Source organism: Xenopus laevis, chromosome 6L (assembly GCF_017654675.1).
Source record: "Xenopus laevis strain J_2021 chromosome 6L, Xenopus_laevis_v10.1, whole genome shotgun sequence".
Classification (NCBI taxonomy): Eukaryota; Metazoa; Chordata; class Amphibia; order Anura; family Pipidae; genus Xenopus; species Xenopus laevis.
Window position 1 is genome coordinate 141,952,731 of NC_054381.1, and position 14,900 is coordinate 141,967,630.

Below are 14,900 nucleotides of genomic sequence, written 5' to 3' on the forward strand. Positions count from 1 at the left end.
CAAAATTCTACGTAGATCTAGTCTACTGCACATGCACCCACCCCAGATTTGCACAAGGAAGAGCCAGAAAATGAAGAAAGATGAAGTGCAACATTTCCCAGACAACTAAAGTCCGAGTGTGGGGCCATCCGACGGGCTTTCCCAATCGATATCTGGCCAAAAGCCATATCTCGTTTGGGCAGGTTAAAAAATCCCGCCAGATTGCAACCGCATCTATGCGTGTATGCGGTCTCGCGATCCGCCCGCCCGAATTGGATCCATTATGATCCGATCATTGGGCCCTAGACATTGGCAAAGACGCAGATGGCCAGCTTTAGCCTAGTACATTTTTCAAAAAGAGAGCTTAACAAACTTAATCTATTACATAGATACCACCACCATCAATTTGTAACCACTGGGGGGGGTGCTGCTTTGTAGTCTATGAAGAGGTTCCACGCCAGATGCACAGAGAAGGGATATTCTGTGCACATGAAAAGCATCAATCATCCATTCCTTGCATTGCAACATAGCTATTAGTGTTTTAGTCCAAAGGGCTGTAACTGATTGGTTTCTTGGTGTTCCTTTGAGGTGTGCATGTATGGCATGTAGACGGTGTCTGGCAGTGTTAGATTAACAGCCATGCCCTTCCAGATTGCTCCACTCAGTAGTAACATTCAGTGTTTGGATGCGTGCCGGAGAAGGATGACCTACTTTTATTCCTCCTAGAATACCCCTGGCAAATTTCCCAGAACATTTTTTTTTCTGTATAAACGGTAATTCGTGTCTCGTCCTCTTTAAATCATTCTGTTCTAGAAAACAGGAAGGAAAATATTGGCCTTCATTCTGAATATTGAGCAACAGTTTTGTTTACCCAAAATCATTGCAAGCTCGTACCTTATGAGCGTGGTAATTTCCTATAAATAAAGATATAAATGGAAAAAACTTGAATTGGGGGGGGCTGGTATATGTAATAAGAAGTTTGGCCCTGGGTTGAAATGGGTTGCGCAGAAGTCATACTCATTTTGCAATGACCTGGCTGATAGCTTTGGTGATGATGTATGTAGACCGGTGCATAGTGCAGGGTGTTGGGCTCCAGCATGGGCCTTAGCAGAATAGCTGCTAGCATTGGCTGAGAAATTTTGCACCATCTTTCTTCATTTCCCAGCTCTTCCTTGTGCAAATCTGGGGTGGGTGAACTAGATCGCTACCTATAGACAGAGTTGATCTGTAAATACTCCCAGCAGGACATCCAGGCACAGCACATAATATAAGTTGATGTTGATGACTTCCAAATATACGACTCGCCTCTGGGTTCAGATTGGAAACGTGCTTTGTGCCGCGCCACATGTTGTAGGGATGCACCGGATCCAGGTTTTGGTTCAGGATTCTGCCTTTTTCAACAAGTTTCGGTTTCATCCGAATCTTTGTGTAAAATAATAGTAAAAAAAATGTTCCCACTTTTTCTCCTATGCAAATTAGGATTTGGTTCTGTATTTGGCCAAATCTTTCACAAAGGATTCGGCTGAATCCTAAAGAGTGGATTCGGTGCATCCCTAATATGTTTTGCATATTGCGGTAGAGTGACTAGGAAAAGGTGGAAAAAGGTCACTCTAGCCTTTAATTTCTCCCCAGGTACTGAGATAGGCTCCAGGAAGGGAGTTATTAAACAGAGAATCAGCGCTCTGTTTAAAGACTTTAGTAGCCAGGGACTCCATTCCGCAGATCCAGTGCAGAGATTGGAGTTCACCTTCCACAGGAAAGCTGTCCTGTGGAAAGGCTATTTAAAGTTAATTGGAATGGGAGAGTGTGTCTCTCAACAGGGCACAGCAGGTAGGAGACCTGGTTGTGTGAGGAACTCCCAGAGGAGCTGGGGGTGCTGCCTGTTACTGCAAGAAGCAGAGGGATCCTGTGACTCTCACAGAGAGTATTGTGAAGAGAGTGAGGAAGCCAGGAGGCTGAATATTACCTGGGAGAAAGTCCTGGGAGTACAGGGGTGAGCCAACCAAACTATTTGTTGTGCTGGTTGTCCACAAGGGGCCCAGTCTAGTCAGAGACTGCTTTAAAGTGTGAAGGTATGTAAGCTGTGGGATCCACAACAGACACTTTTCTTCTCTTTAAGACATTTTATTTACATACAGGGGTGACCATTTCAGGATACAAAACAAATCATAAAAATAAATCCTGCCCACTGGGCGCTGCCTTCACACATGAAGCGTTCCCTTACTAAACTGGGCCCCTTGTGGACTACCAGTAAGTAAACACATAAGTTGGGGGTCAACCCTGTACTCACTGTTCTCCTGGGGGATTGCTCAGACCCCTGGCTTTTCTCAGAGCAGGACACAGAGCAGGAAGGATACTGCCTGTGTGAGGAACTCCCAGAGGGGCTGGAGGTGCCATTTACTACTGCAAGGTGCAGAGAGAGCCAAGACCTAGAGACACAGAGTCTGTCTGAGAAAAGCCAGGAGGCTGAGCAATCCCCCAGGAGAACAGTGAGTACAGGGATGACCCCCAACTTATGTGTTTACTTACTGGTAGTCCACAAGGGGCCCAGTTTAGTAAGGGAACGCTTCATGTGTGAAGGTAGCGCCCAGTGGGCAGGATTTATTTTTATGATTTGTTTTGTATATTTGTTTTGTATCCTGAAATGGTCACCCCTGTATGTAAATAAAATGTCTTAAAGAGAAGAAAAGTGTTGTGAATCCCGCAGCTTACTATAATATATATTTATTGTGGACAAGTGCTGACGTTTCGGCTGAGACAACAGCCTTTCTCAAAGTGAAAAAAGTGTCATACACACGGATATAAATACACAGTGTGGCGGGAACAAAATCAAATACAGGAGAAAACACCGGGGGCAGAGGAAATGACGTGTCAAGGGCAAAATAAATGATAATTAAACAACTTAGTGAAAATACAAACAATTGGATGGGAACCAGAAAAACGAGAACATAAATCACAAACGAAAAACTGGAAAATAAAGAATGAAAAGAAATTAGGGAAAGTCTAAACTCATATATTTCTCGGTTTTATGAGAAATTTTGAGTTTAGACTTTCCCTAATTTCTTTTCATTCTTTATTTTCCAGTTTTTCGTTTGTGATTTATGTTCTCGTTTTTCTGGTGTGTATATATGTATATATATGTGTATATATATTATATATATATATATATATATATATAATATATATATATATATATATATATATATATATATATATATATATATATATATATATATATATATATATATATTTATTAGTGGTGCACTCGCGATACAAGCAACTGCCTGGGTGCTGGTTATGGCATAGTGTAATAATCCAAAAAATAAAACCACACTCCAAGGTCTTGAAATAGTGAAAATAGTGGAAAATTTATTTTAACGTTCGGCACACTGACTCGGGCCGTCTTCAGGAAATGAAAATTGTTTTTTTACATACATATGTGTAGCTTTCTTTTCAATGCCTTGAATGGAACCACTAAAGAAGATCTTTCTAATCTCGGTAAAGGAAAATGTTCCCACACCATTATCTGCATTTATATTAACTCTCCCAAAAGTCTTTTCTTCAGAATGCCCCAGATGAAGATGGAGGTCTTCAAACCACCTAGACTTCTGGGAAGAGCAGACTTGAAAGTGTACACATGGGTGGTTTGTGTTTTGTATCACTATCTTTATTTGGAAACCATCATGAGCTCAGAGCTTCAACACCCACTGAATTGAGCACTCTTTCTTGACCATCAGGAAAGCGTTTCTAAGCAGGAAAAATGAGAAATCTTTATGGACTTCCTACTTCAGGCTTTCCTATATATGTCCCATAGAACATTACTGGATATAGGCAACTCCTGTAATGTCTGCTCTTTTCTAGTCGATGTGGAATGTACAAGAAAAACAAAAATAAAGGCTAATGGCACAATATATTTTTCTGCCAGCGATGCGGACAGATACTGCTCAATGTGTATGCTATATGCCATCTACCAGTCACTAATCATATGGGGCGGATATCATCCCAAAAATGCATATTTGAACAGCATCAGCATATTCTCTGTCTGCATATCCTTTGTCATTATCCAAGCTGTAGAAGTTTACAGGAAAGCCCCCTGGATAAGATAAATCGACACAGCAAGTGATAGAAAAAATGCTTTTTATTTCTAAACAAATATAAAGTACAATAAAAGAAATACTGTGCAAATACATATACAAAGTAGTCACAAACATGCCTCTTCGTGTACATTAATGGTCAACATTAAACGTAACCCCTGTGCTTACATTCGATGAATGCAATTAAAGCCGACACATAACGGATGTGCTCTAAATGAAATGGATTTGTTCGCGGGTAAAGTTTGTGCGTTCAAAAGTTCAATATGCCTAAAACGGTAAGGAAATCATTGTCCTCTATAATGCAAAATAGATAATAAGTATGTGTAAAAGATGGGAAATTATTATGAATTTTGATTTGTTAAAGTAAAACATCCTTTTTCAAGGGTCTTGGAATCCAGAATATGAAATGATGTTATACTATCGAGATCTCGAAGAACCTCCCCCAAAAATAGTTTTCTTTTTGGAAACACATTTGACACTAAATGAATCAAGATCAGTTAATATGCACTGTGCCTCAATACCAAGACAGCTATATTGAACTTTAGTGAATATCTGTAACCACACAAACTCTTGCTAGCTATGTTCTAGGACTATGACGCCTAGGGTTGCCACCTTTTTAAAATAAAATTACCGGCCAGTGGTGGTGCGGGTACTAAAGGTGCAGACCGTGACACTAAAAGGGGCGGAGCCGGCAGTGACAACCCTAAACACAGCCCGCAGTCCAGAATCGCACCTCCCATGTCACGTAAGCGCCGTGACAGGCCCTGCCTAGCTGGTGATTTCAAGAAGGGAGGGAGAAGGGAGCAGCGAAGCTGCTTTAAATTAAGTGGCTGTTCCTCCCCTTAGAATTTTACCGGCAATGTAAAGGTATTTTTTTTAATACCGGCACCGGCCTTGAGACCCTTTTTTCCAGCTGGGCCAGTTAAATACCGGCTGGGTGGCAACCCTGATGACGCCTGGCACAGAACATCACATGATGTGCACAAGTGCTGCAATTGTTTTGTGCTTCTAAATTAAAAAAAAACCCAGACGCAATCAGGCAGAGAACAGGATAGAAGAAAGGACTGCGCTGTCTATACAGTTTTTAAACGACAGATTGCGAATGTAGGCATATAAAAGTGCGTAACAAAATATATCAGGCTCATGCATGGAATGACAATATACATTTTTTTTTTAATATGCTGGGCTTTCTCCAATAAACATAGAACTCCTTCACACTGGTGATCAGGATCAGCTTCAATGGCTGGTATTTCATAAGACCACCTACAAATGGAACAGTCAGCTGCAGCCAGCTACAGTTTTCCTGTCATTGAGGCAGTCTACTTTCTATGGCATCTGCCTTGCAGGATAAGAATCTACAAGGCATATGTTCATTAGCACAATGCACAGCCAACACCTTATCTGTTTGTCAATAAACCCACACGTAGGCCACTCTGCTGGATGTGCTAAGAAATTCTTCAGATTCCTGTCTCCACCCATGTGACTACTGGAATGAGCTACCAGGAAACCAAAACTAAGTCTAAACAGAATTCCCGTCATTTACAGGAACACCCCATTGGCTATAGTGATCGTAAGTGTGAATCGGCACTATAGGTAACTTTAAAAAGAAAAACCCAGTTCTTGCACTACCTGACACTTTAAAGCTGTGCAAACGCTTTTCGGCTTATGTCACATCTGGACGTTTGTCTTTTTTTTTCATTTTTCCACTCGGGAATAGTCCTGTCGTTCTCTTTTTAATATATATATATATATATATATATATATATATATATATATATATATATATATATATATATATATATATATATATATATACATATACATATATACATACATATACATATATACACACACACACAATATAATACAATAGTCTCAAAAGTGATATGTGTCAAGTCCTGAGATAGATCCTGAAAACCCTGAAATACAGATAACATTCTTTCTTCAAAAAAAAGTAATCATTTACATGTTTCTCTTTCCAGCTACTATTGAATTCTAAGCTCTGAGGAATTACCGAGCTAACACAAAAAAAGGCCGGTAGCATTGTTTTTATTCATAACACTTAGGGCAGAGACACGCTCAGATTCGGGGAGATTTAGTGGCCCGGAGATAAATCGCCTCTTCTTCGGGGCGACTAATCTCCCCAAACTGCCTCACGCCAGCTAGAATGTAAATTGCCAACTGGGTTGGCACTCGGAGAGATTCGTTTTCCGAAGTCGCCCAAAGTTTCCTCGTGAGGCAACTTTGGAAAATGAAGCGGACCGATTGCCAACCCAGCCGGCAATTTACATTCTAGCTGGCTGGAGGCAGTTTGGGGAGATAAGTCGCCCCGAAGAAGAAGAGATTTGTCGCTGGGCGACTAATCTCCCCGAATCTGAGCGTGTCTTTGCCCTAAAGGTACATTAACAGAATGAGCTATATAAAGAGATTTTAATACATATTAACAATGTAGTTATTACTATAAAACTAAAGATTATCTGTTCATATTGCTTTTCAGTATAAGATGCATATACCCCAGTTTCTTTTTCCTTGCATATCGCACTAACCTTTGTCCATTAGGCGAGAACCGAAGGTTTCATTATCGCCCGCTATTTAGACTCAGCATCTAACAATGCCACTGAGACATTTAGTCGCAACACACATCATCAGAACCATCTTGTCTCACTGTTTAACCAACCTTGTCACACAAACCCTGCAATCTTCTCATTTTCAGTGCAATAAACATTTGAGCAAACAAGTCCATGCCAAACATAGAATGGGCCTGCTGCCATTTTCATCACTGCCTGCATTCCCTTCTGGGACATTCAGTTATAACTACACTCTCAGCCACTGTAGAGCATTAGTGACAGAACACCAAGGTTCTGACCACCTATATATGCAAATAAAGTTGCCATTTTATTTGCGTGTGGTTTCACTGGACAGGAGTCGAGGCCTGTGGAACAGCCATATCACTCAGCCTGCTTACTTCCATCTGCCAAGTGGGGAGCTTTTTGGTTGAGAGGTGGCGCCGCGCATGCTTGGTCAGGTGGTCGCTGCGCATGAAACGCCTGTCACACTTAGGACAGGCAAACTTCTTTTCTCCAGTGTGTGTTCTGCGATGACGAGAGAGTTCATCAGAGCGGGCAAACTTCCTTTCACAGCCTTCCCAACTGCAGCTGAAGGGTTTTTCGCCTGCAAAAGAACAGATTTATTACATTTCAATGTTGACTTTAAAACAAATCACACGCATCAGTTTAAAAAGGTAACAACTATTGCTGTGCACTCATACATCAGCCAACTTGCAGACAGAGACTCAGAAGAACAGACAAAATATGGCAAATCTGTAGAAGACCAGAACAAAAAAAGACAAGGTACAATCAATAGGTACTGTGGGTTTGTCAGACAAAGAATCATACCTGTGTGAGTTCTCATATGTGCCTTCAAGTGGGAACTCTTGAAGTAGGTCTTCCCACACCCAGGCTGAGTGCAGACATGACTTCTGATTCGGGAAGTGTCAGTGTGCAAGGTGGCCTTTGTTTCAGAAGATGGAATTCCAGGGGCAGGTGCAATCAGTGAGAGTTTGGTTCCACTGGGAAAAAGAGTATTTGTGTTCTGCAAAACAGGCTGTGGCATTAAAAACATAACAGTTCCTTTGGGAACTTGACCTCCCATATAAAACAGAGGTTGCATAACTGCAGGGGATTGGCCAGGTGGAGTATTTGCAATCATGGTTGTCGCTACGGGCTTGCTTGAAGATAATGATACCATTTGGCACAAGACTGGCATCTGTGATACGCAGTTTGCTGGTACTGGTGTGGATACTAGCAGTTGAGGATTCTGCACTTGTACTGGTGGACCAATATCTGGAGATGACATTTGGGGATTGCAAGTTATTGCTGTTGTATACCCAGTGTTTAGGGCTGGTTGGAATGAATGCACCATTTGTGTTTCAGTTTTGATTTGGCCTGTGCTTGAAACTGGCATGGGCTGTACTCCTGCACTAGGAATATTTTTCTTCCAGGATTCTTCTCTGTGCTGAACAAATTTGTTCACAGGATCATCGCTGCATTTGTTTGGCACTGCTGGATGTTTCTTAAAGTTCAGTGCATCGGCTGTGTGACGAATCACGCTGGTCACCTGACCTTTCTGTTGCGTTTCAGGGGATTTGACATCAATGGACTTCAACACAGCACTAGAACCAGTAATCATTGGTACTGGAGATGAACGATGCAAGCCAGGAGATTGGGCCATTTCACATTCTGAAGGGCTGTATGGCGGTGTCAGGCACTAAAATAAATACACAATATATTATTTTTTGGGGGAAAAAAGCAAAGTATTGTAATTAATTATACTGGATTTTTTTTTATTGATCATTTTGTCAGTTTTCCGAAACAAACATAGAAAAGATGAATTCTAAAACAAAATGTAATGAAAGTTGCCCGCACATGAGCTTAACGGTCAGTTTGCTAGGTTAACAGTCTACATCTGGTATCTTGCCACACGTGAATAAATAAAAATATATACATAAGCTACATAAGGAAAGCAGGAGCTGTGTACAGGCCCTGTCACTTCCAGGTTATTCAATAGCCTCCCAAACAGCATGCTGGCAGGCACTGGTAGATCAGATTTTCAGTTTAGATTTTGGTTTACAATATGACCTGTCAAAAGCACCTCTCATAGTGCCCCGTCACATAGTACAATGGTAAAAATATTAAGAACTGACTGGCCAAACTTGGAAAGCTTCAGCTCCGCGCTCTGTCACTTTTATTTCATTTCAAGTTGGTTACAAATAATGGAAAGCTGTGTGTTTATATAAAATGTCGAAAAACTTTTTAAATACTAATCATTTCATTCCAAGTCAGTTACAAATAATGTTACGCTGTGTGTTTACATAAACAAACAAATAAAATGTGTGTGTGTGTGTGTGTGTGTGTGTGTGTGTGTGTGTGTGTGTATATATATATATATAAAATGTAGAAAGGTTGCACACCTTGAAAATAAGCGAATGCCTGGGTGCTAATGCAATAAAAATAGAAGGTATAAAGTGATGGCACTCAGGAATTTCACAAAAAACAAACAATGATGAAAAGAAATATATATATATATATATTTAGTATTTGCAATCCTGATTTATTCTAATGTAACATTGGGGCACACTTACAAAGGCTGGGATGGTAGTGAAATCATGTTCGCTTGGTAGCATGCTGTCCTCACTCTCTGACAAATCGGACGCTGGAGTCATCGGTCTTAGATCAGTGTAATGCATGGGCTCGGAGTTCCTGCTCATAAACATGAGGGCCTCCACTGCTTCAAAGTCCTTTTTCTCTGGGGTGCTGGTGTTCCAGTGGGATAAAAGACTGTGCTGCCTTTCAGCCACTGCCATGATGTCTATCTACAAAGAGAAACAACCAACACAATGTTGAGAAAAGTTGTCTGCAAGCAAACTCTAACTGTATCAATTACAGAATACTAAATGTATGACTGCATAAATACATAATGTACTTTTTATTGAGGCTGAGTTGTTATTCTGTGAGACACTCCCAGCAGTGATGGGTACATCAGTAGAATTTTGAAATACTTTAATAAAATGATTTACTTGTGTTAAGTCACAGGTATAAAACATTAAGCTCGACGGTGCAGGGATGTGAATACTTAAAGGGCAAATGTTGCTAATAGAGCCCGCATTCCGTTTGGGGATAACAGTGGTTTTTTTAAAAAAATGCCCCCCCACCAGCGCTACGCTAGCAGCACCAGGAGAGAGCTCCCGGTGTGAGCAGCCATGTCAGGTCACTCGAATGTGCATAATGAAAAGCTGCCCCGAATTGCTCATTATGTGCATGCAAGTGACCGGACATGGCTGCTCGCACAAGGAGCTCCCTCCTGGTGCGGGTAGCGTGCGTGTTTTTTTTTAAAAAAAAAACTACTGTTATCCCCAACCGGAATGCACCTTTAGTTGGGGATAACATTTTTACCCAACTAGTGCCCTTTAAAGGGATACTGTCATGGAAAAACATGTTTTTTCCAGAACACATCAGTTAATAGTGCTACTCCAGCAGAATTGTGCACTGAAATCCATTTCTCAAAAGAGCAAACAGATTTTTTTATATTAAATTTTGAAATCTGACATGGGGCTAGACATATGGTCAGTTTCCCAGCTGCGCCAGTCATGTGACTTGTGCCTGCACTTTAGGATGGAATTACTTTCTGGCAGGCTGTTATTTCTCCTACTTAATGTAACTGAATCAGTCTCAGTGGGACTTGGCTTTTACTATTGAGTGTTGTTCTTAGATCTTCCAGGGAGCTGTTATATTGTGTTAAGGTGGCCATACACGGGCCAATAAAAGCTGCCGACAGACCGAGTCGGCAGCTTATTGGCCCGTGTATGGGGCCCCCTGACGATCTCGATCGGATGGGACTAAAAATCCCGTCGGTTCGCGGCTGCATCTGTTCGTTGATGCGGTCCCGCAATCCGACTTCCTGTTCCCATTCGTTAGGATCCGATCATTGGGCCCACGATCGAGTCAGTCCCGATATTGCCCACCTCAAGGTGGGCATATCGGAGAGTCGCCAAACGAGCGGATCTCTCCGTGTATGGCCACCTTTAGGGAGTTGCTATCTGGTTACTTTCCCATTGTTCTTTTGTTAGGCTGCTGGGCTGGAAAAGGAGGGGGTGATATCACTCCAACTTGCAGTACAGCAGTAAAGAGTGACTGAAGTTTATCAGAGAACAAGTCACATGACTGGAGGCAGCTGGGAAATTGTTTCTGTTCATTTCACACAATTTATTATTATTAATTAATCTCATTTTCAAAGGGAATGAAAGCCACACATAAATGTTTATGTTTTAATTGAGAAGCATAAAAAGGTTTCTTCTCAGCTAATCTAGGAGTTGTATGTTTTTAAACACAGGCTTGGCCCCAGCCCCACTAGCTTGTAGCAAATGTCACATGCCTGTCTGTGGGGGGGGAGAGGACAGACACACCCAGAGACATTACAGCAGCATTGTGTTCTCTAACGTTCCAACACTCCCTCACACCGCCTCCTCCCTTTCTCAGGGTCTCGGATACAACAACAGTTCAACTCGCGCCAAAACCAATCAGCACAGCCCGCGCCGCCCATTGGCTCACAAGGTCAAGGACGCTCTCCCGCTGATTGGACGCCGAGTCCAAGGGCGGGCACGTGAAGGAAGCGTGATCAGCTGCTGCCTCCTGTCGCTCGGAGAACGTGAACCCAGAGACCTGCGCGCCCGGGCGACCTCTCACCTACTTTTCTACTGTATAAGCCGAGGCGCGCTCCCGCGCACGAACTAGGAAAGCAGGAACGTGGGTTTCCCTAATCTGTTAGAGAGGTGCGTACGTGCGGGGTACATGAGCCCAGCAAGCGCGGTACCTTCCTGCAGCCCTGGCACTAAACAAAGTAGCCCTGCGGCCGGGAAAGCCAGAGTCTGGCTGCACACAAACATGAGCCACGTGACAGTGTGTGGGGAGAATTAGCAGCAGCTCCTTTAAGCAAGGAGACATGACAAGGCCCTCCAGCTCCTGCTACAGCCCCAAACAATGTACATATGACTCATACATAGTCATTTCTAATAATATTCCTTAAGCAGCAAGAGACATACCCAAATCATTCCTTTCCCCTCTATTATACAATATATTACTCCCCTCCATTATATACTGTATTACTCCCCTCCACTATATACTATATTACTCCATTCTATATTGTATTACTCCCCTACATTATACACTCTGTTACTCCCTCCATTATATATTCCCCTTATACACTGTACCCCCATCATATACTGTCCTACCCACCCCACAAAGCAATGCTGTGCCCAACATGATATACTGTTCTACCCTCCTCCATATTATACACTCACCCTTATACACTGTCCTGTCATACTCACCAGCAGTGCTGTCACCCTCATTACACACTGTCCTACCACCCCACAATGCATTGCTGTGCCCACCACTATAAAATAAACTCCCCTTCCACCAACAGAGCTGCACCCACCCCTATACAATGTACTACAGATCCCACAAAGCAGTGCTGTGCCCATTACATGACACATTGATCTTCCCTACAATACATTTTTGTACCAAACATAAAATTGTGCTCAGTACTAAACCTTCCACCAGTAAGTGCTACACCCACCAGTATATAGTGCACCCCCCAAGCACAGCTGTGTCCTTCTTTAATCCCTGTATTACCCAGGCCAATTACAAGCAGCCCCCAACCTATTTACCCCAGACTCATCATCTTGCCCCCTCGTCATATGTAGTACCCCTCAGTTATAATAGGCACCCGTTTACTTGCTCCCCCCAATTCTACATCTATTAGTAAATAACCAGTTGTATATACATATATACACCTGTAACTCCCTCCCATATATTAACAGCTTTCCTTCCTACAGCCCCCCATTCTGTCTGTACCCACTAGCTCCCCATATAATGACAGCTGCTCCACCTGACACATGCACCCTATATTATGCACTGTATATTATGCACTGTATATTATGCACTGTATATTACACACCCAATAATACACAGCCTATATTATGCACTCTATATAACACAGTCACCCAGTATTACACACTCTACATTATGCACTCAGTATTATTATGTAGCCACTGGCTGGCTTGTCTGGGAATGGCCCCTGAGGCCACTATAAGAATGGTACAATCAGTAGGGGCCACTCACCGTGCTGGGGAAGAGCTGAGAGGAGGAGATGCTGCTGAGCATTGTGGGATACAGTCTGAGTTCAGCGCTTAGCTACAGTTCCTGTGTCCTGCTACTTGTTCTATCTCTCTATTCACTTGCTCCAAGCAGCTCCATTCAATACTCCAGCGCTCTCACAACGTAAGCCATGGGCGGCCTTCACTAGCGACCAATCAGCGACATAGGTGTGTCGAGGGTCAGCCAATGAGGAGGCGGGCAGCGCGTGATCAGCTGCTGCCGAGCGGCGTGTAAGGGCTACGGGCGGTGCGTGGTACACAAAGCTCAGGCAGGTTGTGGGTTAGAGAGGGGGGAGCAGACTGGCCGGCCGGGAAGTCCCACAGTGATGCAGCATCACCGGTATCCTCAGCAATAACAGGAGCGCCATAAAGCATGACTCACTGTCACCTCTCATTTCTACCGCCTTCCCTCCCCCCATGCGGCGCATCTCAAAGTGCAGCGTAAGCGATCCTTCCACTAAATGAGCCCCGCGTATGTGCTGCCGCCTTTTCAGCCTCACTACTGGGGAAAGTAGTCCCCTGAGTGTGTATGTATACACCTGTACCACACATTATACACACACCTATATACAACGCCTGCGTGCTTTCCTTAGGACTCTGCGCTAGCCAACTCCTTAGCCCAACTAGTCACACTGGGCCTGTCACTCGCCACTCTGGCCCTAACCCCATAAGCCTAATGGGGAGAGTGACCCAGGTTGCTTTGGTACCCAGAGCAACTTTTGTCTGAAATAGAAAATGGTGGGATAAGCCCAGGTATCTTGGGAAAGTGTGGAACTGATGTAAGTGCTTTATTCAGTAGTGGATTAATACTATGTAAGACCCCTAGGCAGGTCCAGACTGAGAATTAAAATAGGCCCTGCCATTTCCGGTACACAGAGGTCCAAACAGCCCCACCAGCCCACTAAACACTGACTTTCTATGGCGCCTTATAGCAGCCCTTCTGGCATTTGTCAGAACCCACAGATTGCCAGTCCGGGCCTGCCCCTAGGCTACACTTTCCACAGGGGCCTGCACCCTTTACCCCACCCCCTTTCCACAGCACCCCAACTGTTGCTGGACCTTGTTGGGTGCTGTGCTGCCCCCATGCCTTTTGGCTGGCTGTAGAGTTGCCACCTGGCCGGTATTTTACCAGCCTGGCCGGTAAAAATTATGGTTGATCCCAATGTTATTGATAGGGGGAAAATATAAATATATAGTAAGGCCAGTATTTTTTATGTGGCAACCCTAGCTGGCTGGGAGACAATTTAGGCAGCATTCCGGCAAGATATACCTAGACTAAGGCAAGAACTATTTAGACTGCGTGTCTTCTGCCAGAGACGTGGACTTTGTGTCTGCGCTTAAAGGAGAAGGATAGCTACCAAAGCAGTTTATTGACAATAGATTAGCCACAATATTTCAAGCTATAAGACTATATTTATTCTAAAGAATGCTTTACCATAGCTTAGTAAAACAGCTGTAGAAGCTCTCTCTCTGTTTGTTTAGGATAGCAGCTGCCATATTAGTTTGGTGTCACTTCCTGCCTGAGTCTCTCCCTGCTCATTCATAGCTCTGGGCTCAGATTACAGCAGGGAGAGGAAATGAGGAGCAAACTGAGCATGCTCAAGCCCTAGCCCTGGAGGTTTAAGCTGAAAACAGGAAGTCTGATACAGAAGCCCATGAGTACACAATAGAAGGAAAGAAATGTTGTGTTTCTTTTGACAGAGGACTCAGAGCAACATTACTTTGAGGGTTTACTGGTGTATTTATATAGACCTTTCTGATAAATCTTACTTCAGTTTAGCCTTTCCTTCTCCTTTAACACCAAAGCCACATGATGAGTCTGCTTCTTCAGCGCACACCAGTGACATCACGCGTGCTAGCCAATACCGCCGAAGAGACAGACAGCCCAGCTTTGCAAGCACATGACAACTATATATATAGAGGTCACGTGCAGCACCCACTTTGCCTAAATTTTCCCCCAGCAAGCAGCAATCGGCAAGCGCCAGCTACAGCCTATATAGTGCAGACAGTGGAATTCTTTTTTCAAATTGCAAAAAAAAACCCATGGGCCCCTGACCATTATGGGCCCTCTGCTATAGCCTAGACGTTAATCCGCCCCTGGCTTTATTGTACATCAG

The 14,900-nt window shown here is 43.3% G+C and overlaps 1 protein-coding gene across 2 annotated transcripts; it reads right to left on the minus strand.

Moving 5' to 3' along the window:
- Positions 1-4,099: 4,099 nt before the first annotated feature.
- On the minus strand, positions 4,100-13,209 carry klf10.L (Kruppel-like factor 10 L homeolog). 2 transcript variants are annotated; one of them, NM_001095189.1, is given in 5 exon segments: positions 4,100-5,895; positions 5,926-7,244; positions 7,469-8,339; positions 9,214-9,444; positions 12,749-12,832. In NM_001095189.1, coding segments are annotated over 3 exon segments (1,353 nt in total). In that variant the 5' UTR covers positions 9,436-9,444; positions 12,749-12,832; the 3' UTR covers positions 4,100-5,895; positions 5,926-6,984.
- Positions 13,210-14,900: the final 1,691 nt, after the last annotated feature.